General features: G+C 37.5%; 1 protein-coding gene across 3 annotated transcripts; it reads left to right on the top strand.

Moving 5' to 3' along the window:
• The first annotated feature begins 91 nt into the window (after window positions 1-91).
• SERAC1 (serine active site containing 1) lies at window positions 92-27537 on the top strand. 3 transcript variants are annotated; one of them, XM_075707899.1, is made up of 17 exons: window positions 92-167; window positions 2876-2967; window positions 4336-4372; window positions 4684-4820; window positions 5931-6020; window positions 6958-7089; window positions 9131-9252; window positions 11330-11461; window positions 12871-12984; window positions 14631-14793; window positions 17617-17767; window positions 18615-18756; window positions 19565-19665; window positions 22799-22896; window positions 23444-23626; window positions 24101-24244; window positions 26168-27537. In XM_075707899.1, the coding sequence occupies exons 2-17, from the start codon at window positions 2877-2879 to the stop codon at window positions 26302-26304; spliced, it is 1974 nt and encodes a 657-aa protein (XP_075564014.1). In that variant the 5' UTR covers window positions 92-167; window position 2876; the 3' UTR covers window positions 26305-27537. The 3 variants fall into 3 exon arrangements, with proteins under 3 accessions (XP_075564014.1, XP_075564017.1, XP_075564016.1); XM_075707902.1 differs by lacking the exon at window positions 26168-27537 and adding an exon at window positions 24588-24711; XM_075707901.1 differs by lacking the exon at window positions 92-167 and adding an exon at window positions 3533-3648 and having other exon boundaries at window positions 2936-2967.

Genomic DNA, 27537 nt, shown 5'->3' with positions numbered 1-27537 from the left:
GCGCCCGCCCCACTGCGCCGCCCCCACTCTCCCCGGCGCCCCGGCCTCGGCCTGCCGAGCGGCGCTGCCCCGCCCGGGCAGGCCCCGCGGAGCCCGCGCTTGTTAAAAACCTCCAGAAACAGCAGCGGTGCCTCAGGCTGCACCTGCTCCCTCTGAGCGCGTGAAAGGTAACAAATATTTTTTTCCCCTTTGGAAAGAGGCACAGAGTTATCCCTGCGTTGCTCCTTGGCCATTTAGATGCCTAAAATTGGGGTTTTTTTGGTTTTGTTTTTTTTTTTTTGAAATGTACCCTAGTTGCGAGGCAGCAGTGCTCCTGCCCCATGCTGGGATAATGACAGAAACGTTGGCACCACACAGCCTCATCGGCATGGGCTGGAGCATGAGCTTGGTGCAGGCTGCAGAGCTTCCTGAACCGCTTGTGAAACAGGGTGCAGAATAGGTCCTTTTGCATTATATTTTTATATACATAAGCGTATTTGCTCCCAGACCTGAACAGAGGTTCCTGGTGACAAAGAAATGGTACTCGCTTTGGCCTCTTGTGTTTGCGGGTGCATGTTTTGAATTCAGGGAATTGTGATGCCTGCTGTCACCGAAGTGCATGTTTATTGCAGTTACAGACTGCGGTTAGGTAGAAGAATAAACGTGAATACTGTGGTTCTATGAATAAAGATAGTAAAGGAACTGCCGTAGATAAGGCAGAGAGTTTGGAGGCAGGGGTGATGTCTCCAGGGGACTGGTTATTAATGTCTTAAAAGTGTTTTGTAGTGTTGTGTACTCTGTTGAAGTGAATGTATAAACGTGACAGAAGCCAAAAAGTTGTCTGTTGTGATTGTGGCAGTGCTGGGGTAATGCTGACATTTTTCCAAAATCTCTCCAACACAAGCAAGAGAACAGGGAAAAATTAAAACTTTTGGGGAAACAGGAAAAGAAGGAAGACACATTAATGGAAGGAAACAAAAAAGTCACATTGTTTAGAGAAATTGGACACTGATGTTAAAAGCGATATAAACTCTTTTTTGGTCTGTAGAGATTACCTTAAATTCAAGGAGAATATCAGGAGCTCCCATATTTCAAGATCAGATTTACTGGTCAAGATTTACACGCATGGCATTTTATCATTTTGAGTTAATTGTCATTGTGGTGGTACAGACTTAATTTGACATTTAATAAGGATGCCTATGTTTCCAACACAATAATTTCTTAAAGGTATGATAGATAGTGGTGCGGTTTTAAATCTGTTTAAACAGATTAACTTAATTCAGTATTTCAGTCAGCATAAGTGTATCAGTGCAGACACTAAAATTTCACCTGTCATAAAATAGGAATTTTGTGTTACTTCTGCAGTGTGTACAGCAACAGATTTTTGTGTATTTTGTGATTGTTACAGAAGTTTAATATTCTTTGTGGATTTTGGCATAATTCTTGCACTAAAAATACTACATATTCTATCTATTAAGACTTGAGATGAAGTCGAGCAGAAGTAATGTACAGAATTTGACTGGGGTGGGTTGTCAAAGCCGATTTGTATATTTTCCTAACTTCAGGTAAGTTTTTCTTATATAACTCAAATGTAAAGGCAGTAACATTTGCTGATACATAAAATGGTAAATACATGTAAGGGGTAGAAACAGGAATTGGTGCTTTTGCCTGGCCTAAATTGCCTTGGTTTTCAGTGCCGGGCTAATACAAGTATACTTTCTTTGAACTCATTGTGCAGTGGTTAAGATGCAGCCTTGATCAGTGGGCTAAACAGCATGGCTCCTTTACAGTCCCTTTGAATAGTCCCACTTGTTCAAAGAGGCAAGGTAATATCTAGAATGTGTTAGGAAGTTGCAGCATGCTTGTTGTAGCTCACTTTTCTCCCTGTAAAATGGGGAAAATTCAGGGTCTTGTATCATAGATCCATCAGAAGAATAAATCCTTTCATATTTCTGAAGCACTCGGATACTACCTTCATGGAGACCATATTACTGTCAAGAAGATTCATGCTTGCATTGGGTTACTTCTACATTCAGAACTTTGGTAGTTCTGAAATACGTTACGTGCGTTTGTTTGAGACTATTCAGAAAAAAATTCTACATTGCTTAGTTTGATTTCAGCATTCAGTGAATGCAGTGCAATTAGCCTGTCAGTATTCTGTGTCTTCATAGTGTTGAATTGCTAAGGTCTTAATTTTAGGAAGGGTTCTCCTCTTCTTCATGGGCATGGCTATGCTTTCATTCTTTTGCATATGTGAGATTTTTTTTTCTAGAATGAGATGCATCCTCTATGTTTTACCTGTAAGCATGCCCTACGAGTTTCACAAGCCCATGGTGTCAGAGCATTTTAGAACCAATACTTTTTTTCATTAACTGCAGAGTTTTTACGTTCTTGAAGCATTAGTCTGATTTGCCCTTTAAGGGCAAAAATATGTAGTAGTTTTTGGAGCCTTGTTAGTCAAAATAAAAGACTTACTTGCTAACACAATCAATTATGAACTTTAAAAGCAGTTGGTTACTGAGTTGTATTAAAGCCCGTGTCATGTTGAGTATGGAGATATGACCGTATCTGGTATGTAAGGAAGAGCTACTAGACTTAGAAGCACAGAAGTTAATTGGAGATACATACTCACTAAAATCAACAATAATGCAAAATTGTATGAAAAACTGCTTTAAACTTTTCTTGAAATTGAAATACAACCTATTAAATTGAGGATTTTATAGACTTCTTTAATTAGAGCATTTTATATGGAGAGAAATGATATCAATATGGTTTATTGTGACCTTTGCTGTAAATCATGACCTTTGCTGTAAAAAGACAGGAAGGAAAACTGCTACAGGTTTTCTGCTGTATTTCTCAAATCAGTCATTACTACTTTTTTTTTTTTAATATACAGAATGTCAGTGGCCGCTTACTGTATATTTTGCTATAGACAAATAGGAACTTCTGGTCCAGCCACAAAAACACATCTACCATGGAATGATATCAGTAAGTACAGTTCTATATGTATTGATCTGAGGTTTTAATAAAAAGGGAAAGTCTGTGTTGGTATGACACTATGCATAATTAAATGATACTAAAGATCTAAATCCCTGAATACTTTGTGATCAAAAGCTTTTATTTGCCTAAAGTGGGTGTCTGCTTCTGACCTTGCTTTGCATAGTGATATGTAAAATGACACCAGCAGAATATGTGGGATTAGAACACGAGATGAGGGACCCCCCCAGATACAATCTCGTTAAACTGTCTTCAACTGCATTTTGTGCTTGATTTATTTTTAAACTCTAGAGCCATGAAACAATTACACCCATAAAGTTTAAATAAAGTTTGTTTCTATTGTTTCTTCCTCCTTATTTACTGATACTAGTTCTGCATTCTTCCCTGCTTAGTCTCTTCTTTCTTTGGTGCCTTCTGTATAGAATGACAATTCTTATGATGCCAAAGTTTATTTTTGAGCATCAAGAGATAGGATATTTCCCTTTCTGCTCTGCAGGAAGCATTGCATTTTTTTGCCTTTTCAACCTTCTCTACCAGTTATTTCTTCAACATGTAGCTGCCTCTTGTCTGCATGCCAAAATTCTTATGGTCTCATGAAGACCGAACCTGGTGGTGGTGGTTGTGGGGCGAATCTCCCAATTCATGCTGAGGAAAAGAAATTATTCATGATAGGTGAGATGTGTTCCATTGGGTTTGCTGCTACTGGTAATTATTAATAGAGTTTCCCTGTATTGAGATCCTTACATCTAGATAATCACCTCAACTTTGTCCAGACAAAATAGCTCAAATCTGACAGGAATCCTTAGACTCAAAAGGGAAATTGTTGTAAGTGCCATGTGTTTACAGCTATTTGCTTTATAAATTAAATTCAGTGGAATTATTTTTAAAGTACTTTTTCCTAGGGAGTTCCTGCATGACTTTTCAAAGAACATACATACTCCTGTATGTATTCATATAGATTGGAGAAATATCCACACCATGTAAGAAAAAGTTAACGCCTTAAAATAATCTGGAGTTCCAAATGAATGCTAGTGATGCAGGCAGAGAAAGTTTACTGTTGATTCTTGCAGCTGAGCAATTAATGTAATTGATAGGTAGCAATACTCAAAGTAAATAGCACTGGCAGGATACATGTTTTATTGTCTCGCTTAGGAGAGCAGGAAATTTGAATCAAGTAATGTTTTCTCTGTTTGTAAGTTTAGGTAATGATTTCCTGAAAGCCAAAGAGCAATACAAAAATTCTAAAAAGCTTACTCTTAATGGCTGAAATTCTTGCTGTCTGGTAATCAAATGCTAACTATGTTTATATTGAGGTGATGCACACAACTTTGTTTGACATGAATTTTTCATTTTTTCAAGGAAAAATTGCAAAGGTAACTGGATCTCTTATACTAGGGTAAGTTGTAACTGACACGCATATATGTAACATATATACAGTTAAATTTTAATTCATGTATCTTTCAAAAAAAGTGACTATATTAGGGGACCTTTAGACATCGTAGAATATAGTTTTAAAGCATATTTTCTGTTAGTTATTACTCATTTTAAGTATTTTAGAGTCTTTTTCTCTACTTTGCTAAATCAAAATAATCTGCAGACTATTATGTAGTAAGATCTGGATGACTGATACCAAAATGATTGTTAACGTATTTTTGCCATCATAATTTTTAAAATTGGTATTCATATGCAATTTTCTTTTATTTAAAGAGGTTTTGTATTCATTACATATGAAGTCCTGTCCTTGAAGAAGTTACTGCAAATCGATACTCAAGCTATACATCAAGAAAAACTTAAATCCTATGTATACATACGTACAACTTCTATAAATCCAAGTGAATATCAAGGTAAGATTCATAATTGTTTGGATTCTAAAAATAGGATTTTAAGAGAATAGAATGTTTCTGGAAGTCACCCTTATATAAGGAAAGATATGTTTCCTGAGATCTGTTACAGAAACAATATTCTTCACAACGTCACCAAATTTATTTTAAGCTGGTGGCTGTGTTTTTTTAAGATAGTTCTATACATACAGTTCTCTATATATGAGATAATTTTATATGTGTGTGTATATATATATGTCCATACATATACGTGTGTGTGTATAGATATATTTCATGTATATATCATAGAATACCAGGTTGGAAGGGACCTCAAGGATCATTTGGTCCAGCCTTTTGTGGCAAAAGCATGGTCTAGACAAGATGGCCCAATACCCTGTCCAGCCAAATCTTAGAAGCATCCAATGTTGGGGAATCCACCACTCCCCTGGAGAGATATGCCAATGGCTGATTGTTCTCATTGTGAACAATTTTCCTCTTGTGTCCAATTGGAATCTCCCCAGGAGTAACTTGTACCCATTACCCCATGTCTTTTCCATGCGACTCCTTGTAAAAAAGGAGTCCTCATCTTCTTTGTAGCCACCCTTTAAGTACTGGAACATGGTGATAAGGTCTTCCCTAAGCCTTCTTTTCTCACGGCTGAACAAACCCAGTTCTCTCAGCCTTTCCTCGTATGGAAGGCTTCCCAGTCCTTTGATCGTCTCTGTGGCCCTTCTCTGGACCCTCTCCAGCCTGTCCACATCTTTTTTTGTATAGCAGGGACCAAAACTGAACACAGTATTCTAGGTGTGGCCTGGCAAGCGCTGAGTGGGATAATGACTTCTTTATCTCTGCTGGTGATGTCCTTGTTGATGCAACCCAGCATCCTGTTGTCTGTCTTTGCCACAGCAGCACACACTTCACTCATATTGAGCTTGTTGTCCACCAGGACCCCAAGGTCCCTTTCCGCAGAGCTGCTCTCCAGCTGAGTAGATCCCAGCCTGTTCTGCACTCCTGGATTATGTTTTCCCAGGTGCAAGACCTTATGTTTGTCTTTGTATATACACACACATATATGAAAAATAATGTAATAGAACTGTCTTTCAGACTTCCAGTAATCTAAAAATACTCTCATAGGGATCACATACCAAGCCAGAAAAGAAATCCATAAAGCTGTGAGGAAGATTCTAGAAACAGAAGCTAAAATTTTCCGGAGACCTTTTAATGGTAGGTATTGAAAGCATGGCTTTATCTATGATAATTATTTTTGAATAGTAAAACATAAGCCTTTTAGAAAGTAAAATAATTTTTTTTACAACCTTAACATGTTCTTTTGTGTTTGAAACGGTGGTAATATTACTATAATTTTCTCTATTAATATAGAATATTAGTGTCATTTCTGTGTATTAAACCCATTCCTTTTCTTAAAGTAAATGGAATTGATGGTTAAAAAGTTTTGAGATTTTTTTTTTTTCTTTCCTGTTTCAGAAGAGATTTGAAGCTTAAGATACCAGGTTAATATTTGATACCAGTTTTGTGTACAACAGGTGTTTGGGGAACTAAATACTCTTAAAATTTCATTTTAGAAAAGTATGTTATGCTTTCATCAGAACTGCCAATATTAACAGAAGACAGCATGGTCTTTTTGTAACAGTGTGTCACTGCTTTTTAGAGTAATTTAGAATAAGAATTTCAATTCATATAAGAAACTGCACTCCTGAGGCATACTATCTGTTCTCATTTAACTGTCTGTTAAATGGTTATAACAATATGTACCTCCACTGTGGTGCTATGAAATTAATTGTCCAAGGTCAGAGCCTCAAGAATTGCTAATCATTTCCAGCTCCTGCAGGAAGCTGGCAATTCTGGTTGGTAAGTGCCAGCCAGGGTGTGTATGTGTAACATATATATGAAATGGCAACTTGGTGCCACTAAAATGAATCAAAGATATCCTATTAATTTAAGGATCACCATTTTACTAATGCCATTCTGTCATTGTTTATTGTACTAATTCAATATTAAAACATTACACTTTAAATTACTGTTAATGATTAATATTCAAATATTAAAAGAAACAGTTTTTTTTTTTACTCAATGAATAGAAACGTGACTGTTAAAATGCTCATTATTAATAAATTGGCTTTTATTTGTTTCCTGGTAAAAGAACAATTCAGTACATTTGATGGAGAAGATCATGAATGTGCCTTATGGCTCCTGTTAAAGAGAAGTCAGTCAGAAGACAAAGACGTCCGACTGCAGGCTGTACAAGACCTGGCAAGCAACAGTCACTGGCGTGGTAACGTATGCTGATGTAGCCTAATTCATCCCAGAAACATGACAAAGTCTCAGTTAGCTGTTGCAAGTCTGCTACCAACATGAAAAAAGGCTAGTAGCTGCAAGGAGTGTAAATACGCTCTGAAATTTGGCCTGAAATGCGGGGGGTTTATTTACATTTCAAGTAATTCTTCTTTCCTAATGTTCTGCTACAGAGTGTGTACCTGCAGCGCAGGCCTCTCTCTGTTTCCCCACTAGAGAATTGCAGCCACTGCTGTGGTGTGGGAGAGCAGTTCATGTTCATTAGTTCCTTAGCTTTTCTGTTGGAACTGCTAACAAGGTCACTAGTTCTGGCAGTGATTTTTACAAGGCTCTGTAGGGGAGTGGGTTTAAGACCGTGGTTGAGTTAATAAAAATTGGTTAGGAGCTAATAGGTAGCAATGACAAACTAGAGGTAGAGGACTTGTATATGCAAGCATTATTTGCAAGCCATTTTCCATCCTAGTTATTATTATTTGGTAGTAATAAGTCCTCCCTGTTCTCTAGCAGTGAATATCCTTGAACCCCCAAGTAAAGGGGGAGAGGGGTGTATATGTGTGGCCTCTTCCCCCCTCCATCACTAGTCCGCATAAACTAGCTGACACTCTAATCTTGACTCTCGTTATTCTGGTAATCCAGTCAGTTGAGGACGTTTCACTCTTCCAGTGCAATTCCACGCCATGGGATTTATCTGGTTTCAGATTGCCTCTATAAAATTCTAATTAATTACCCCAAGCAGTTTACATCAAAAAGCTGTGTTTCAAAACATTTGAAAGCTAGGCCGTACCAAAACTGAAGCTATGTGTACTAATTCAGTATAACCATCTTGTGTTCATAGGAGAATACTGTTAGCAGGTGATCTCAGTGCACAAGATGGCCAATACGTGGGGATTTAGTTACTTTTTGTTATCTCCTTTTCTCTGTAGTGCTCATTGCTGTAGTATTTGGATGTTTTGCAAACACTAATTATTCTTGCCAACTACCACATGAGGGAAATGGGCTTTTTTTAACCTGATATTCCAAAAAACTGAGTCCAAGGAAGAATGAAAACGGGCTAACTTTTCACAGCTAGGACCAAATGGTTCAGCATACCTGTTATCATAAATACAGTATTCTGCTTGTCCAAAGCACCACTTCAGTGGCTTCAATTTGCAGCTGTAAGTGGTCTGCACCAAAGAAAAAAGATGGACAATCTGTGACTGTTTGTGAAAAGTATATTTTAGATGGCTTGTCAGTTTTGTTGTATAATTGTATAACAGTAACAAGGATAGAAACTAGTTTTTATAGAATAAATATTGATCCACTTTATATTTTCTTTCCCTTCAGTTTGCCACTTAATTTTAGTATGTAATTTTCAATTTCTCCAGTTACAAAATAGGTAGGTTTTGGAAAGGAACAGTAGTTACTGTTTAAGTCTGGTTTCCCTTCAGCAGGGTAACTGAAAGTCTTGTCTTGTATCTTCAGTTAGGAAGGGATACTTAAAACTATACTTTGGTGCTATCCTGCCTTTTCTGAGGTCACCTGATTTTGTGACTTCAACAATTTTATTGAAACACAGCTTTTGTATCATTTAGAATTAGGTGTCTGTGTCTTGGCAGCATTTGGATTTAAGGGTCTGGTTTTTAATACTATATGCAGAAAAAAATATGCATATGCCTTTGAAATTTTGACTCAAGCCCAGGGGATTAAGTTTGGGTTTGTAGTCCTTATACTCCTTTTCACAGTGGCAGTACTGAATGTTTGCTTTTGCTTGTGTTCAACTTGTATCTGAGGACCTTTATTAAATTGGTTTATAATGAACAATTAGTGCCCAGGGGTCTTCAGTTCAGTATAGTGCTGGTCTAACAACTGCAGTATTAATCTTTTGGATTTGTCATTACAAAATCAGAGCTTACTTATGTAGATTGCAGACAAGTAGTTCTGTTTTCAAGTATATTAACAGAGTACATCAGAAACCACATTTAAAACCAAATGACACATTTAAGGTTAGTTTTAACCCTAACACTGAAATTCTTGTACTACAGATTATCAGTATGGTACAGTTGCCCAAACCTGTGATCAAAGGACTGCTATAGGTTTGGCTCGATCCAAAGATATTGACCTTCGCTTTTTCCTGCCTCCACCACCATTGCCAAAAATAAAGAATGTAAGTAGATATTAGATACCTATAAAGTAGGTATTAGATGACTTTTGCTTGCTTGTTTGTTTCTAGTGCTGCTGTTGTTGGTAACCATACCAAAGTGGAGTTCTAAAGTAACTAACAAGTAGTAAAATTAAGACCAAAATACGAAACTATAATATAGTGATATACCCCGGGGTATATCTGCATTAGTGAACAGCATGATGGAAGGAAGGATGGGGGGTTGCTCACTTACTGTTCTCAGACTGTATGTCCATATTACACATTTACTAGCAGTGGATTTTGAGCCAGTTACCAGTCTGATGCATGCACTGCCTGTCTGTACCTAATAGGCAATGCAAAGCAGTCTTATATTAAGTCGTCCTAGATTGCCTTGTTGATACTGACAGAATCCTCTGCATAGAGAACGCTGCTGGAGGCCTTTTCGTCCTCACTGCTAGCGTGGTGCTCTAGGTAGTGTTCTGGCACTCAGCTTTAACCTTGATTGTGTAAGTAGGGAAATCATTCTGAGTGCACCATGTGACTCCCAAGTGCAGATGCAATGCAGATTTGCTGCCTGGAAAAATTCCTCCAACACATTGAATCACTAATGTAGACATACTCACTGTCTTTCACCAAAAGTTCTGCTGTCTTCTCCTTTTGACATCTTAATCTACTTATGTGTGAATTTAGAAGTTACAGAAAGTGTTTGGAGATGATCTTCAGTGTTATTATTAAGTTTTATTTAATTTCAGTTATCACAGTACTTGTTAGATTTAATTGGATAGTATTCTAACAGAAAATTCAATAAGTATGATTCTAGCTGCAAAATGCATTGTACCTCGATACATTTGAGAAATAATTTGAGAATTATTCTCAATAATTTGAGAATTAATCAGATAAGCAGATATGTAACATCTGGAACAGCTTTAAGTAATCTGTCTTAAATTCCCAAATGCCTCCAGAGGTTCTGAGGTGGAGATGTGTCTCTTCCCCATCCTCTTTACTTACAGTAAGATCTACCAGCCTTGTTTGCTTTATGCCTAAGCCTGCTGTAGGACCACCTCTTTATTGCCAGCTTTTGGGTACCAGCAAATCCATATTGGATAGATCTGCCCTTGCTTTGTTTTTATGTCAATTAGTAAGTGTGTGTGTGTGTGTATATATATGATGGTTTGATCAATCATGTCATCATATCAACTTCTTCAATAAACAGATTTGGCACACAAAGCATAATGTAAGAGGTCTTTTGTAATGCTAATAGAATGAATGCTGGCAAAGGTCACTGTCAGAGAATACCTGTACATCTTAACCAATAAAACTCTGAAAACCGGCTTTGATTAGTAGTGATATTCTCAGTTTTTGCTTTCTTATCTTTGTAACATTACATGATAGTGGATCTGTACCTGTCAGCCCTGAAGTAGTAGATTATACTAGTATATGGTTCTGTATATACTTTACAGCAGTATGATTGCTGTGTCATTGAAGCTAAGAGTTCCCAGTCTGCCACTTAGGAAGTTGAAGCAAATCATTGTGGCAGCAAGTGTTGCTCTGCACATCAGATATGTCTCCATCTCTGGCTGTAGCAATGATTAGAGTAACTGCAAGTTCCATGACTGTAGGCAAATAAAATTACTTTGAATCTGTTTTCCTGTCACCTACCCTGGATTATTAAATGAATATCTATATGAATATTTTGAAGATAAAAGATGAAAAGAAATGTCTGTATTTTTTTACTAGTAATTTATACATTCATTTTAATGAAGCAGCACCAAAATTACGGTGTAGTTAAGGGAGAACTTTTAAGCTTCCTGTGCCAAGAGGAACTGTTTTTTTATTTTGCCCCTCTGGACCTATTAGAGTAAGACCATCAAAATATGAAGTTTAAAGCTTAGTTTTCATCACTCAGTGGTTTTAGAATTACTGGTTTCCAAAGTCTTTACAGGTATAACTGTTAAACTGAAGTTGCAGAGCACTCAAGTCCAGGATTTGTATTTTATGGCCTTATTAATGTGGTTGATTCCATTATTTCAGATCTTTTTTCTCTGTGTTTTGCTTCATGCTTTGAACAGAACTAAAAGCTATTTGTGCTTACTTCTCACAGGATTATCCCATAGAAGATGAACTTCGCTTGCTGTTAGTATCTTTACCTCAGACTGGTGGTCTTGATCCATGTGTCCAGTACTTTACATCTCTTGCTTTACGTGAAAGTAGTCAGACTCTTGCTGCGCAAAGGGTGAGTTCCCACCTGCAGAATAGAACTATTTGGATTCTTTGTTCCTGCAGAGCTCAAAGACACAAACTTGTTTCCATATTTTTGAGCAGTATAAGAGGAAGAGAAATACAGAGACTTTGTGACCATACAACATAAGTAAAATCTCTTCTACATACAGTCTGTCTGCTTGAAAGCTTGTTTATCTTTCCCAGCTATACTAGTTGGTCTAGTGAAAGATTATATCTTTACTTACAAGCCTTCCCATAGAGCAAATACTTCAACATTTTGTTCAGAACATTTCTTTCCCCTTGCAGTGCTCATAAAATGATTTTTTCACATTTTATCTTACCATTGTTCGAGTGTTCTTTCACTGCTGAGATGATTAAACCTCTGTTAATTCTTACTAGCAAACTGATAAGTTGTTAGCACACGTTGAATAGTAAACTCTGTTACTATTTACATACTATATACATGGAAGTACCTCCCTGTAACAAGACACTGTTGCCAGAACCAGAATTGGAGTAGTCTAGTGGTCTGTTTGGACTTGGAAACTAGGAATTCTTCAACTCTCTCTGTCCAACAACTTCCTAAGTGGCTTTAGGAATGTTATTTAAAGTGCAGTTATTGCTTAAAAATAATAATTGTAATGCCAGTGTCATCCACTATCTCTTGTGCTTTTCTTTTTTTTTTTTAAGTTGTGACTTTTTAAATCGGTGATTATTATTTTTTGTAACATACCATAACAAAAATGACTGTCATATTTTAATAATTATGCTTGACAGGCTTTATTTAGAGGTTTCAGAGTGCAATAACTCTTTGTTTCCTATGACACAATTATGTGTACTATTTTTACACTATGACTCCTTTATTGTTTTCACAGCCAGAGCTCCTGCTACAAAGGGAGCTTTGGTAAGACACCACAAATGGAGGCATTTTGATAATCACGCTGTTCTAGAAAACTGTTCTTTATTGAGGTTATGCTGGTCTTCCTACTGCATGATTGAGAGAGACTGGTCTTCAGAGACTATGCTAAGTGCTGAAGACCTTTCTTCATCTTCTCATTTTTGCAACTATGGAAGTCTGTCTAGATGCAGTCTGATTCTTGCTTTTTTATGCTTAAGCGAACGATCTTAAAAGACAACATTAATTAACAAAATTAAAATCCTACATTCTCCTCCTTTATTGTATGTTTTGAAGTTAATAGACTACGGAGACTACTGACTGGAAATCTATTTAATATTTTCAGTTAAAAATATCTATTTTTATGGTGTACTGTTGTGTAATTTGTACGTTTTGAAAAATGCATGCATGCTGTGCACTCTTTATAGCAATTTCTATAGATCATTACACAGTTAACATTTTAGTTTAGAAGTGCTTATTTTATGTAGCCATTTGGAATGTGGTGTAATTTTTACTGATTCTCATTTCAGGGAGGCTTATGGTGTTTTGGAGGAAATGGGCTTCCATATTGTGAAACATTGAGTAAAATCCCTTCAGAGACAGTGGAACTCTTTTGCTTGCAAGCTTTAGTACAGCATTCTAAGGTAATTTGTCCTTTAAACTATAACTGAAAAGCTATGTTTATAAACATTCATTTCCAATGCTGTCTCATATATTGGGAAGCAGTTGCCATTTCCTTGTCTCCTACCCCTCACCCCTTCTGTAAGGATGTTCAGACAACCGAGACTGATGTGAATTGGAAGGCAGCGTAACAAACTCTTTTTTTCTCGTGGGAAGTGTATGTAAGTTCTGCTATTGTTTCCCATTAGCCTGTATAAGTTCCCCTGTAGTATACCTGTGTATGTCTTTCAAGAAGTAAAAGGGCAGCTCTGACACAGAAAAGCAGGAGAGAATGCCTGAAGTCCAGGTGGGTTTAACAAGTCTTGTCTGTGTAGGGCTACCTCCCACTCACACTCAAAGTCATTGGAGATAGATACCATGAGGAAACAGTGTTTCTGCTCTGCAGCTTCTCAGTAAGAAAGATACTGATGATGTGAAATTCTCAGTGCAAAGTGTGTGTGGATTTGTATGAGTTGGTGTACATCAGTTCAGAAAGCTTACAAGCGGTCTCTTCTTATGGCTCTTAATCTAGCTCTAATGCCACGTTTCCAGAAAGCAAAGTAGCCTCATGAATTCACTCTAATCAGAAGCTAGAGTGGAATGCAAACCTTGGCTATTCACAAAGGTCACTGCCTTTGGGCAGAATGTTGCACAGCATGCAGCTGGTACAGTGCATTCCCAGGACCAGTCTGTTCTTTGCAGACACAGATGAAGAGTATGGAAGATTTTGTGTAACAATGATTCTTCTTGATTCCTGTTGCTGCACTCTTCAGTGTGCACTTAATTGTTCAGAAGCCTAGAACACTGAGAAACACTGTTGAGAATACCAGATTGTTATTGGTAGTAGGGATGGGTGAAGTGCAGTTTGCCAGTATTCCTTTCACATCTTCCATATACCTAGAAATTCTGAGTTAGTCTAGAATTTGTTATGTTCCAGATTTTTGGTTTAAAAAAGTTGTGACTGTACTCATTCCGAATGTGTGTCTTTGTTGAAAGCCACAGGCTTGAGGACATCAGCAGTTCCATAACTACCACACATTTTTAAGCACTGTAGACAACATGTTCAAGACATAAGCATTTGGCCAATGTCAGTAGTTGACACTGCAACTAATTAGTGCATATTCATTCTGCTTGGACTAGAATCTATTGTTGCCTTTAAGATCAGTAATGATAGCAGTACTGTTTGGAGTGTAGACATACCTTCACATTTCAAAGAGAAGGGATTATAATGATTGCGGTTTAGGAAGTAAACAGACACGTAGCTCTGGTTGAGATAGTGCTTTAACAAATGCATACAATTGTCCTGTTCAGACTCTTGAACTTCAGCTGAAATTTGATCACACAAGTGAGAGCAATCTCACCTCCCTCAGGTGTGGAGGAGAGTAGAGTCATGGTACTTAGCATCTTTCAGGTTGTCAATCCATAGAAATCATGCATTTAACATGTTAAATATTTACTTCCTCTTCAACTGGGGCATAATAAATTCTAGATTAATAAGAATTTCTATGTAATAAGGGCTCTGCATCATTATCGGCTCCTTAAAATTCCCTAATCTGTGAATTAACAGCATCTCAAAGAACCTTTTGCAGAACATCTACTTACTGTCATTGTATTTACTGTATAATGGTAGGTTTCTTCTCACTGTGATAAAATTGAAGCTAAAGGAGGCCTCCAGCTACTACAGAGGATATACCAGCTGCGTAAAGATTCAGCAAAAATACAAAGGAACATAATTCGCATTATTGGAAATATGGCTTTGGATGAACGCCTTCATTCATCCATAGTACGTGCAGGTAAAAGGAAAGCAAGTGCAAGCAGTCTGAATGTCAGATTTCTATTCTAAAATTTTTGGAGGATTCAGTGCTTTTGTAAAATGCAACAGACTGTGGCAGTGGTATGTTTTTTTATATTTGGGGGGGGTGGGGAGATGTTGGGGTTTTTTTTAAATACAAAAAATATAGACAGTTTAGATGGTGTTGATTAAAAACTCCTGTATGCTTTCTAGCCAATATACATCAGTGCTACAGAGGTGCTCTAAGTCTGATGGATGGTGAAAATTGGGACTTGGTTGATGTTCGGCTCACATTACTGGCAAAAATCTTTTGAGTTTCCTACTCTTACAGATCATCTACCTTGCAGATTTTTTTTTTTTTTTAATTCCCCCCCAATTGACTGTGTTTTAGTCTTGTAAAGGAACAGACCAGCTTTCAGTCCTTACCTTTTGGAACAAAGTGAAACATGCCTTCCTGCCCTCCCTTGTTTTGTGTTACGCTGGTAACTTCTGCTAAGCTTTGCTCTGATGCGCCTTTTTCTAATACCCCCTAAGTATCACAATGAAATTATTCCTTCTAGTTCTGTACCAAATTAATAATTCCCAATGTTTTATTAGGAAAGAAATCAAAAGAAAAATAGAAAATATCAATAGGCCCTTGTATACGTCCGAGCTGGTGTCTGCCTATTAAACACAGTGTGCATTTTAAATCTCCCTGTTTCGAAAAGAAGTAGCAGCAAAGGCACAGGGAAAGGTGAGGGTGATGAAAAATCAGAATGGCTATGGTAGAAAGAGCAAATAACTAGACTAAGACACTTAGTATGAAAAAGTGACTGAAGGAGATTATGATGGAGATTTGTAAAATCTTCACTGGCGTAGAGAAGGCAAAGAGGGAATGAGCATCTGCTGTTTCTCATAATGCAAGACCAAAGGTTCTTGTACATTAAATTATCAAGAGGCAGAACAAACAAATTTTTTTTTTCCATACAGTGCATGACCAAACTAAAACTTGCCACAAAACATTGTGATTGTTGAAGACTTACAAAGCTTCAAAAAGCGATTAGACAAATTCATGGAAAAAAAAGGCAATAAAGCTCTACACACAGAAGTCAAGCTGATTGTAGAAAACAGAGGGTATAGTGGAGAATCAGAACTATATACTTGCCCTTTTATTGCTCTCTTCTTTTATTGTTCTGCAACTTCCATTACTGCTCACTTTTGGAGAAAGACAGCTGAACTACAAAGGCCTTTGATCTGAGCTCTAGCACCATTTTACATTCTTATGATGACTGTTAAAATCGTACATGTAGAGGAAGAGATTGTAACAGAATAGTCAGCAGCTCCCTGGTGCAGAGCTCTCGGTACAAATGGAATTTTAGACAGTGAACCAGACTCCAGAGGTGAGCAGTTGGATGCTGTTGGTCAAGAGTTGATAGGACTTCTCTTTTGTTGCTGGATGATGCATAAGAAGAAAGAACCTCTAAAGCTCTTTTCCTTTGCAAAAACTGCTGGCACAGGAAGAGGAAGAAAAGCAATGATGCACTGTGTAGTAGCTGTGATGGGGTATCTGGGGGCAGAAGCATTCTGAACACTATTTTTGACCCTTCATCTTGGCTCATTTAAGAGAAATGCAAAACCAGAGACCTTGCTAGTTTTAAGCAGACTAGCTTGGCAGTCTTTCATTGTGTTTAGAGAACTGAAAACAGATTTTTAGGTAGTGTTCTTCTTAAGGAGAATTTGCACAGTGGTCAACATCTGTTCTGCTTAGAAATGTAATTTAAATACATAATTCTTTAAAAAGATATTTTTTGGCAGTTCTCAAAGGTACTTGCATTTAAACAAAACTCACATGTCAATTAATTCTTTTCCTAATTCCACAGTGAACTACTTTTGAATTAGCAACATACTGGCTATACTAATAACAATGTACTGTGCATGATTTTGAAACAGTGCTCATTAAGTAAATTGTTTCTTCTTTTTCAAATTAACCTCCATTGGAAAAATCTCTCTTCCAAGTCTTCCCAGGTTTTATTTATGAACTTGACTTTAATGTAATTGTGATTTGTAGACTACTCTTACTAGCAGCAACAAGATTTATCAGGATTATAAAGAAATATATGTGTCGGGGAGGGGGGAAGGTAGTCCTTTGCATTTCTCAGTAGTCTGTGAACATCCCCATCCATGTCTAAGAAACTATATTTTACATCTTCAGTAAAGTATTATAAAGTGTCTGTTTTTTCTTGAGGTAGCTATGACTTAAAATTTTATTGAGGAATGTATTCAAAGGTTTCCTTCATTAATTCTCTTATGTTTCTTAGGTATAAATAGTATAATCTTTTTAGAATAGCAAGGACATTTTAATCCCTTAAACAGGTTTTCACACACTGGATTTTAAAATTAGAAATGCTTGTACGTTCACAGCAAGCGTCAATTTTTCCACCTGCCATTATTCCTGTGGGTTGTTTTCTATGTCTTTCTTATGCTTTAAGCTTCATTTTCTCTCTGGGACATTTCTTTTCTCTGTCTTTCTTGCATTTTACCTGCAAAAAGAGGCTCAAGATCTGTTCTCTGACAACTGCACTGACCTGCTGATACACTTTCTTTTTCTTCTGAGAAGGGGTTCTCCTTCAGATCTCTGGATTTTTGCATTTAGGAGGTTCCACTTATCTAGCATTGGCTTTCCTGCAGTAAAGAGAGTGGACTGAAATAATTTGTTTTGATGTTACCATTCTTAAGTTTTAACATCTATTTTCACAAGTATACTTTGAAGGATGATGTTTCTGAATTCTTTTGTTTGGATGATGTTTCTAATTAGTTAACTTGCCACTTTATTTTTTCAATGTAGGTTGGGTTTCTGTACTTGCTGAAGTAATGAAATCCCCACATGTCATTCAGTCTTCTCATGCATCCAGAGCTTTGGCTAATCTAGACAGGGACACAGTGAAAGAAAAGTATCCAGATGGTGTTTACGTCTTGCATCCACAATATCGTAGCAGGTAAAGCAGAAGGAGATACTGAACATGCTGTGCTTTGACTTACTTGTTAATACTGTTCAGGTATGAAACTTTGGAAGAGTTGACATCAGAGTGCTGCTGTACTCACGTCACCTTCTCCTCCTGTTCTTTGGTGGGTTGAGAGGACTGAATTTAGATTCTCAAATAGGAGAACAATAGAAGTGATGGGAGCAGTCTGCAGCCATGAAAGGAGTATTATTGTACTGCATGGAAAAGTCCAAACACAAACTGAGATGAATTATTGCTTTGCACATGTTGCAACCATTTAACCTTTGCACTGGCTGTCTTGGCGTACAGTGCCTTGTAATTATTCTGTTGGCAGCAGCACATGTTGGCCTAAGGTGCAGTAAATTTACAGCTTCAGCTTCTTTTAATAGTGATTGTGTATCTGGGACTGAAGCAGTCTCCAACATGGTAAGGCGCTTAGTAGCAACTATTGCCTGGGTCACTGGTGTTAGTCAGGTTACAGTGAGGATCTAATTTGATGATAAAGCTGGAACTATCAAGCTGCATTAGCAGTAGCTGGAGAGAATGGTGTTTTTCATTATAGAAAAATACAACTTGTGAGGTGGGTACTTTCCATACCTCTTTTTATATCTCTGTCTTCTGGGCAGATCCCTGTTTTTTGTCTTGATCTGAGTATCCTCTTTGAAATATGAAATGTCATGAAGTGTTGTCCGTAAGATATGAAATCACATATAGTGTTAAAAATAGCAACCATCCCATGCAACCATGCAAGGCATCCCTTAGGTTAAAAGTTCTGTGTAAATTTAATTTGCTTAAAGAATATGTACCATGCATCTCTTCAAAATTCCTTTTTCTGTATCAGTCAGCCCATCAGAGCAGACATCCTTTTTGTTCATGGTCTTTTGGGAGCAGCATTTAAAACCTGGCGACAGCAAGACATTGACCGGCATTTGGATAAAAAGGCTTCAGAAGGGGAAGAGGACTATAGTCAGTGCTGGCCAAAGGTAAAAAGACAATAACATTTTCATATGTGGCTGCTGTTTTCTTGTTAATGAGAGCTATCTAGAGGATCTAGAATTACACTGTCTTGCAGTTGTCTATTTTGAATCAAATGATTTCTAATCTGTTATACAAGTAGCATTTTCCAAGTTCCTGACAGATTTTTGTTAGCAAGCTGAAATTTTGAACAGGTTGTTCTTACAAAGGAAAATCCCTGCTGAATTTAATGTTCTCACCATCATTCTTCTGCTAGTGAAAGAGGAGGCAATGGCTGCTTTCCTCATGATCTCTTTTTTTTTTTTTTTTTTTGATGGAATGTTATTGCTAGGAATAAGATACATAAAATTGCATTTTAAATTAAGTATCCTTTCTCACATAGGTGTCTGGGTACTTCAATTTTTGCAGATTGCTACTCAAATATTGTTGGTAAATAAATAATTAACTGCTTCAAGCAACTCAAATTGGTATAACCACCGAAGTATCTCTGTAAAATTTGAACTGATTGGTCCTGTTGGTAATCTTAGTAATTCTTGTTTCGCCCAGGAGAGGGAGCCAGGAATGCATGAGTTAGTAATCCATCTCCATCATTTACCTACTTTGTGGCTGGGGAACAGGCTAGATAGAATTCACCAGCATGTAATAAAAGTCTAACAGTCTAGGTGCAAGATGTATTTGGGGACTACCTGAAGAGCAGAGATCTTGCTTGATATTGTCCCCATAGTAACATCTTTGCTCCATTGCTGATAAATTGCTTTCAAGAGTTTAAGTACTTCAATTACAAGCTCCTTTTGGTTTCGCTTTTCTTTAATTTAGACATGGCTGGCTTCAGACTGTCCTGCCCTTAGAATCATATCTGTGGAATATGACACCCATTTGAGTGACTGGAAAGCAAAATGTCCTGTTGAGGCTCACAGGTAACAAATGTAGTGTCCACAGTTTGGAGCGGGGGCAGGAGGGAGACCTGTAAAGCTGATCTTGGAATCACCTGGTGTGAAACAGTGAATTTAACTTTTCCTGTTGCATTTGAAAATCAAGTTTGGAAAAACATTAGGTACAGTCATGGTGTGCTTGAGCTTTTTAGCCTCATGGATAACTACTTGTGGCAACTTCCTAAATTCTTACAGTCTGTTCTGCTTCATGTTTAGGGGAGACACTAAATTATGCTATTAGTTGATGTAAATATAACATCAATTTTATATCCTAAGGGGAATATTTCTTAAACTTAAAATGACCCAATAACACTTCATAAGCACAGCAAAAAAATCACTGTACTCTGCCTTTATACTCACGATAAAATGAAGCATATAATTTTATTCAAGAAGTGTTAATCCCTGGGAAGAGGTTGATATAAGTCTTTGATAGATAAGATACAGCAACTGTATCTGGTTTGGTCAGATACTGTAATTGTCCGTGTCAGAGGAATTGTATTTTTACTGACATGAACCAGGTAGGTCAGAGGAAGATGCTACCTCCAAACACGTTCCTTCGAAAAAATAAAAATACTTTGAACCTGTAAAGGTTATTTGTCTTGAATGGATTTTAGGCTTAGTAATTGAGTTTGGTGATCTTTAAATCAGATCCTAAGCTGAGTCCTTCAAACACTTATGCAGATACTTAAGCATGTAACTAGTACTGTAGGTTCAACTTGTGTACTCAGTGGAGGCATATACATGACTGCTTACAGGTTAAGAATCTGAAAATTTATGATGTTTTGTGTAGGGGAGAAAAAAATTCAGCATGCATATAATAGGCTGGGAACTTGGTACTTTTTCATTCCCTCCTCCCTATGGATATACGAAGGATCAATGCAATTATTGCATTAAAGAAAGCACGTAAACAGGGAAAAAATAAGGAAGACATTGCTGTATCATCGTTCAGTCCCAGCTGGCAACTAAGCACCACACAGCCACTCGCTCACTCCCCCCCGGTGGGATGGGGGAGAGAATCAGAAGAGCAAAAGTGAGAAAACTTGTGGGTTGAGATAAAGACAGTTTAATAGGTAAAGCAAAAGCCTCACATGCAAGCAAAGCCAAACAAGGAATTCATTCACTGCTTCCCCTTGGCAGGCAGGTGTTCAGCCATCCCCAGAAAAGCAGGGCTCCATAACGCATAACAGTTACCTGGGAAGACAAAAGCCATGACCCCGAATGTCCCCCTCTTTCTTCTTCCCCCAGCTTTATATGCTGAGCATGACATCCTATGGTACGGGATATCCCTTTGGTCACTTGGGGTCAGCTGTCCCAGCTGTGTCCCCTCCCAGCTTCTTGTGCACCCCCAGCCTACTCACTGGTGGGGTGGGGTGAGAAGCAGAAAAGGCCTTGGCTCTGTGTGAGCACTGCTCAGCAGTAACTAAAACATCCCTGTATTATCAACACTGTCTCCAGCACAAATCTGAAACATAGCTCCATACTAGCTACTATGAAGAAAATTAACTCTACCCCAGCCAAAACCAGCACAGGCTGTTAATATGCCTATTTGAAATTAGGCAGAACAATGACGGTAAAAAACACGTAGGTGGTTACCTTTACAAGGTCCAAAGAAGACTGGGCCTTGTAGAGGGACCTTGTACCTTGTTTCACATCCAAAGAAGGGCAACAAAGCTGGTGAAGGGTCTAGAGCCCAATTCTTTATGAGGAGGGGCTGAGGGAACTGGGGTTGTTTAGTCTGGAGAAGAGGAGGCTGAGGGGTGACCTTATCGCTCTCTACAACTACCTGAAAGGAGGTTGTAGCGAGGTGGGTATTGGTCTCTTCACCCAAGTAACAAGCAATAGGATGAGAGGAAATGGCCTCAAGCTGTGCCAGGGGAGGTTTAGATTGGATATTAGGAAAAAATTCTTCACGGAAAGGGTTGTCAAGAGCTGGAACAGGCTGCCCAGGAAGTGGTTGAGTCACCATCCCTGGAGGTATTTAAGAGACATGTGGACGTAGCGCTTAAGGACATGGTTTAGTGGTGGACTTGGCAGTGTTAGGTTTACAGTTGGACTGGATGATCTTAAAGGTCTTTTCCAACCTAAAAAATTCTATGATTCTAAGAGAACTTTTTTCCTGTGTCCATCTGGGGTAACTATAATGGAAGAAAATTTGAAAAAGATTTCTGTATTTATTTTAAGATAATGTCTTTTTTATTACAAAATAGAAAATAACATTACCAGCTATTTATGGTCACCCAAGCATAGTATTTGATTATTTTATAATTTGATATGGTTAATAAAAAGTGAAAGATATTGAAGATATTTTTAACTAGCAGGAACAAAGATGTAGCAGTAGAATCACAACGTTATGATTGCTCTAAATGTATAGGCTCATTCACTGTTTCAAAAGTGAATTTTTATGTCTCTCAGCTATCCTAAAGCCTATTGTTCAGCTGAAAAAGACACATTCGAGTAACCTTTTCTTATGTGTTATAAAAGCAATTTCTAGTGAGAATGCTGAGAGCCAATAGAGATGAAGTGAATTACTTTGGACAGTGGTTGCTCCAATATCCTGATGTTTTCATTGTCCAAAGGTCTTCTGTTTGATTGTCTGGAAAGTATAACAGACATTATCTGTGATTTTTTTAATGTATTCATTGATCATGCACTTAGTTACTAAATTCCTATACATTGCTCCACATTTTGAGCGTTGTTTAGCAAAATACATTTTTGTCAGACATTAGGTATATTCTCGTTTCAGGGGATAAAGTTCATTATGCATTGATGATGCTTCATAAAGTGGAAGCATAATTTTGTTACAATGTGTAAATGAAACTATCTAAAACTCCGTAAGGACATTTGTCGAACTAAAGCTAAAGGAAATGAGTGGTGAGTGAAATTAAAATAAAACTTTCTAGCCAAATCAAGAAACTGAATTTAGCTCAATTCCTGTTGTCCTTGTGAAGCCAACCTTACAAAAGTTTCTGGCACTTTTCAATGTAGCAACAATAATTAAGTAAGTAATGTTTTATGTACCTAATTCACTTTCATGAACATGCAGCACTGAAAAGTCATGCTGTTTTAACATTGTGTTTTAACCTGTCATGCTTCATCATGCTTGTGTGTTTCTTTGCAGGAAGTCTATTGCTTACAGGAGCAATGAGCTTCTTGACAAGCTCAGAGCTGCTGGGATTGGAGACAGACCTCTGGTGTGGGTATCACATAGCATGGGTGGTAAGGACATTGCCTGTTTGATATAAAGGATTTATTTGCTGTTATATTTCAGAATAAGCTGTTAACCAAATTCAGTCTGAAATGCAATTACGCAGAATAGTTTATCTAAAAACTTTGCAAAGACCTAAAAATGGAAAATAGATTTCTACTTTGTTAATACATTATATTCAGTAGCATATACATTTTGAAAGGATTTTTATTGCTGTTTGTTTTTACTGTGTTGATTTTAAAAACACAAAATCAATGAGTTGAAATTCATGTAAATGGGAATCCAGGGGCAAAATTTTCTCCATGATCAGGCATATAGTAAATGTCATTAGCAACGCTTAAAGCAAACCAAAATTGGATTTGCATCATTCATTGACATTTTATTTTTATGCCTCCTCAGTTTTGGTTTGGTTTTTTTCAACTTAATCTCACATATTTGACAAACTAAGGACTTATCAACCGAGGCAAGAATACGGTTAGTTGTTTGATGGAAAATATAGCACAATCATTACTTTCACAGTGGTTTAAATCCCTGCATTAATTCAGTTTCTGTTGCCAGGTCTTCTAGTCAAAAAGATGCTGGTGGATGCTTCCAAGAATCCAGAAATGGATAAAATCGTAAACAACACCAGAGGAATCATATTTTATAGCGTACCTCACCATGGTTCCCAGCTGGCTGAATATTCTATAAATGCCAGATATCTTCTCTTTCCATCTGTGGAGGTTAAAGAACTCAGCAAGGGTACGCTCACTTTGCTATCATTTAACAGTGGGGATCTATGCTAATCTGTTCATGATGCTTTTTTTTATTGTGCTGTCAGAAAAAGCTGGATAAAAATAACAAACCCGCTTTTATGTTTTGGGTTGTGTGTTGAATTACTGTAAGTAATTCTGAGTAACTGTTTCATTTGATTGCAGAGGCGAGGGGAAAAAGGGAGTCAGAGCAAGTTTATAGAAGAGTAGTTGGGGCCATTTAGCAATGTAGTAACTCAACATGTGCTGGACTTTAGACTCTTCTAAACAAATTCCATGCTATGCACAAATAAACAGTTGTTGCATATGATAGCTGGAAAAAGGGATTAGAAACAAAATGCTACTCCTTTTACTGGAGTATTAATTTTTCCAAAACATCTCTTTAGGAATGCGGTCTTGCCAGACAAATGCTATAATCTTATGTTCAAGATAACACTGCAAAAATTATGGTGCTCTTTCTCAGATTCTCCTGCCCTTAAAGAGCTGAATGATGACTTCCTGTCTTTTGCCAAAGAGAAGAAATTTTCAGTGCTAAGTTTTGCAGAAACCTTACCAACACACATAGGCAGCATGATAAAACTGCATGTTGTACCTCTGGAATCAGCAAGTAAGTCAAAAAGCCATTTAATTTATTTAATTTTGTATATATTCATGTAAGCATTGATAATGAGGAAGGATTGTAAATGCAATGGTAGAAGGACCTAGAAAAATACATCTGTTACGTTGTGGGGTTTTTTGTTTAAACTTTTGGCTGTGTTTAAACTACAGTCTCCCTGCTGAGATCAGAGGCAGCTACATTTATATCTTAGAATAGCAATTGTTTGTTTTGATTTTTCTAAATGTGAGTAACACTTGCGTATTGAAAAAGCAGGGTAGACCCTGGTCTAATGTTACATTGCTGTAGTCCTTTCCTCTGTAATTATGAGTAACTGTTGTTTATCCTCATATAGGTAGGCTGAATAGTGTTTCAGAAGCTCTCGCAAATTCCAGCTATTTTCTCCTTTAAAAAATAAGAAAGAAAATTAGTAAACTGCTAATGGAAGGAAAAAGTCACAAAGCTGTTTTTTGGTGTTAAGAAACCTTTATCTTCCATATCTCAGGTACTCAAGCAATAGAGTTTTCCTCCTGAAGAGTTCCCTCCATCTTTTTGCCTTTTGTAGGAGAAGGGAAAACCAGACAGTTTTCTCTTGCTTTGTTTATGGGTGTTCAACTTAGAGAATTGTTTTAAGTCTGATATTTTCAGGTTTTCCCTGAGCAAAACCCTCTTCTGCACTGCCCAAGGTACTTGTAAGGCCTTGAACAGAAACCATTGCTTCGTTGGGTGTTAGATTAGGCTTTCCACCAGCTAAATCCACTAGGTTAAATGCAAGGTTAGTTGCTCTGAAAAAGGCACGCTATACATCCCTGTTTTCCTGAGTTGATATTTAGCAGTATTTTTTCAGTATGTCTTCTCATGAAGCAATTGTTTGCAAAAATGGTGCTGATACAACTTTGGTGGGGAGGACTGAAAAACTGGGCATTCATCTTTTTTTGATTTAACAAAATAAAATGAAAAAGAGGGCTGAATAACAGAGTGCACAAATAAGCACTGTGCACTTGTAATTTTGTAGCATATTTCTTCTCTTCTAGAGATGACACACAATGCAGCACATGAGCTCTCGAAAGCCTTTAGAAGGGTACGTGGCGGTTCAGTGGCACACCGCTAATGTTGTTCAAAACCCAGGCTGACAAGCTGTACGCTTACTGTTTCTTACACGCATGCTTGGGCACATGAAAGCAAACTTCATCCTGCTCTAATGTAATTTTATGTGGTTAAAGATACAGAGTTCCAAGCAAAATGGAGGATTTCTCAGGAGGTTGAGTGAATAGATAATAAACTGGAATGTGGCAGTCACAGCATCCTAACTGGAAAGTTCACTAGTAATGATAGCTGTCAGGAAAGAATAAACGCTGTAGTGTGCCCCAAAATCAGTAGCAGAAAATGGAATACTTGTATTCTACAATTAAGCAATGTAAATTTTTCATTTCCCTGGATATGTATGTAGTGATTTGTGGCATATTTCAGGTTCGTTTTTAAACTCCCCATCAAAGTATTTCATAAGGAATATGGGCAATTAGTGGTGATCAGAATCTGGATACCCTGGATTAAACCCTATCCTTGTTCATGTCAATGCATAAACTTCGGTCAGGGCTTCGCTGTCAGTCAGGTGCTGGTAAACAAAGTTTTGATTCTTCAAAGTTGTCTGTATGGAGAAAAGTACGTTTGTATATTCCCAATAAAGATAGTAGAACTCTGACCTAATGGTTTACCAGTGTGGGGTTTGTAGCAATGTATAGCTCTATCTGACTATAACAGTGTGTGCTGATGCTTTTAGCACATTAAAAAAAAATGAAGACAAAGCAGTTAAACTGAAGACAGGAGAAGTCGCTTTTGAGAGAGAAATTGCTAATGCAAGATGTGCTTTTCAGTCTAGGTGATCTTACGAACTTTAGTTTTTTCTTCTTTTTTTTTTTTTTTTCCCTCTCCCAGACTTAGGAATTGGAGACCTTATTCCAGTGGATGTTAATCATCTAAATATTTGTAAGCCAAAGAAGAAGGATGCTTTCCTGTACCAACGTACATTGAAGTTCATTCAGGACGTTTTAGCCCAAGAACTTGGAGACTGAGTTTTTGCCATCCTTGTCTGCTTATTTCCTCCATTTGGTGTAACACAGTAAGTTCTCCTAACATTTGTTAGGGGATCTGCAGAACTACAAAGATGTTATGTCAGTAGTATCTGCTGCTAAAATAATTTTCAGTACATCTCTGACTTAGACACCTCTCCAACTTATTTATAAAATATATTCAAAACAAATACAAACTGAAGTCCTATAAACTTGGCAAAAAGAAAATGTGTGTTGGCTTAGAGTGATGATGATCTGTCAATAAAACGTGTGTAAATTCTCCAGCAATTTGGCTGGGAGGGGATGGGGATTCAGTGAAGAGAAGTTTCACTTTGTCTACAGATATCCCTCTGGAGCAACACAGCTAGACTATGGAGAGTGCCCGGGATATTGTCTTTTAGCAAAAAAAATCTTGCTCTGGAGGTAGGTGGTCTCATTAAGGTAAATATACATCTAGGACTAAAGTCTTATAGAGATAATCAGAAACAATTAACTGAGGTGGTTATTTGTTGTAAGGGGAGAAGCAGCATGTGGCTGCCTCAAAGCTTTGGTTTCCTGTCCATGTTAGGTAGTCTGACTGGAGCCTGAAGAAATTTGTCCAAGTGAATGAAGATAGCGTTTTGGTCTAGTGGCCCAATTACAGGAGTTTTTGAAATTTGCCTTTTTCATTTAATAGACCACCCAGATCTGTTAACAAATATGGCATGTGTTTTCTGTGTGAGAAAGAGATAGGTTGGTAGATTGTCTTGCATAGACAACTGTAGTTGTTTTAATCTGTTTGTATAAATGAAAACAAAACAAAAGAATTGTTCACCTTCTTGTACATTTCTCTCAATCTTAGCAACCTGTGAGATTGATTTCTTTAGGACAGTGTGTATCTGGTCAGACTCAGGGCAGTTCTGTGCTTGTTAACATGGAAAATATAGAACAGAGGCTTAGCTCTTCTGCTTTACTCTTGGGACAGACCAAGAAGATGGTACATTCAAATCCCTGGCTCATGTTACTAATTTAGAAACTCTTTAGCTGATTTAAAGAGCAGCACTGAAAATGCTCAAGTGGAGTAACACAAATGTAGGCCCTGACAAAAAAGCTGATGCTTCGAGTTTGGAGCTGAGGTAGAGAAAAAGTAAAGCAGGAAAAAATTCAGGTGGTCGTAAGTTCCCACTTGAAATGCAGAAGATCCCAGGTGTTTTGGTTTCCTGAAGTCCGAGTGTATTTATTGGTGTAGATATAGAG

The sequence above is a fragment of the Pelecanus crispus genome, chromosome 3 (genome assembly GCF_030463565.1).
Source record: "Pelecanus crispus isolate bPelCri1 chromosome 3, bPelCri1.pri, whole genome shotgun sequence".
NCBI lineage: Eukaryota > Metazoa > Chordata > Aves > Pelecaniformes > Pelecanidae > Pelecanus > Pelecanus crispus.
The sequence above is the reverse complement of the archived record's forward strand: the minus strand, read 5'-3'. Positions and strand labels throughout refer to the sequence as shown.

What these genes read in the sequence shown, in the direction of transcription:
- SERAC1 (XM_075707899.1), top strand. Translation starts at nt 2,877, where the DNA reads ATGTCAGTGGCCGCTTACTGTATATTTTGCTATAGACAAATAGGAACT. An exon ending in AAGCAACAGTCACTGGCGTG is followed by an intron (nt 7,090 to 9,130) that starts GTAACGTATGCT and finishes CTTGTACTACAG; the next exon opens with ATTATCAGTATGGTACAGTT. An exon ending in TGTCCTGTTGAGGCTCACAG is followed by an intron (nt 19,666 to 22,798) that starts GTAACAAATGTA and finishes GTTTCTTTGCAG; the next exon opens with GAAGTCTATTGCTTACAGGA.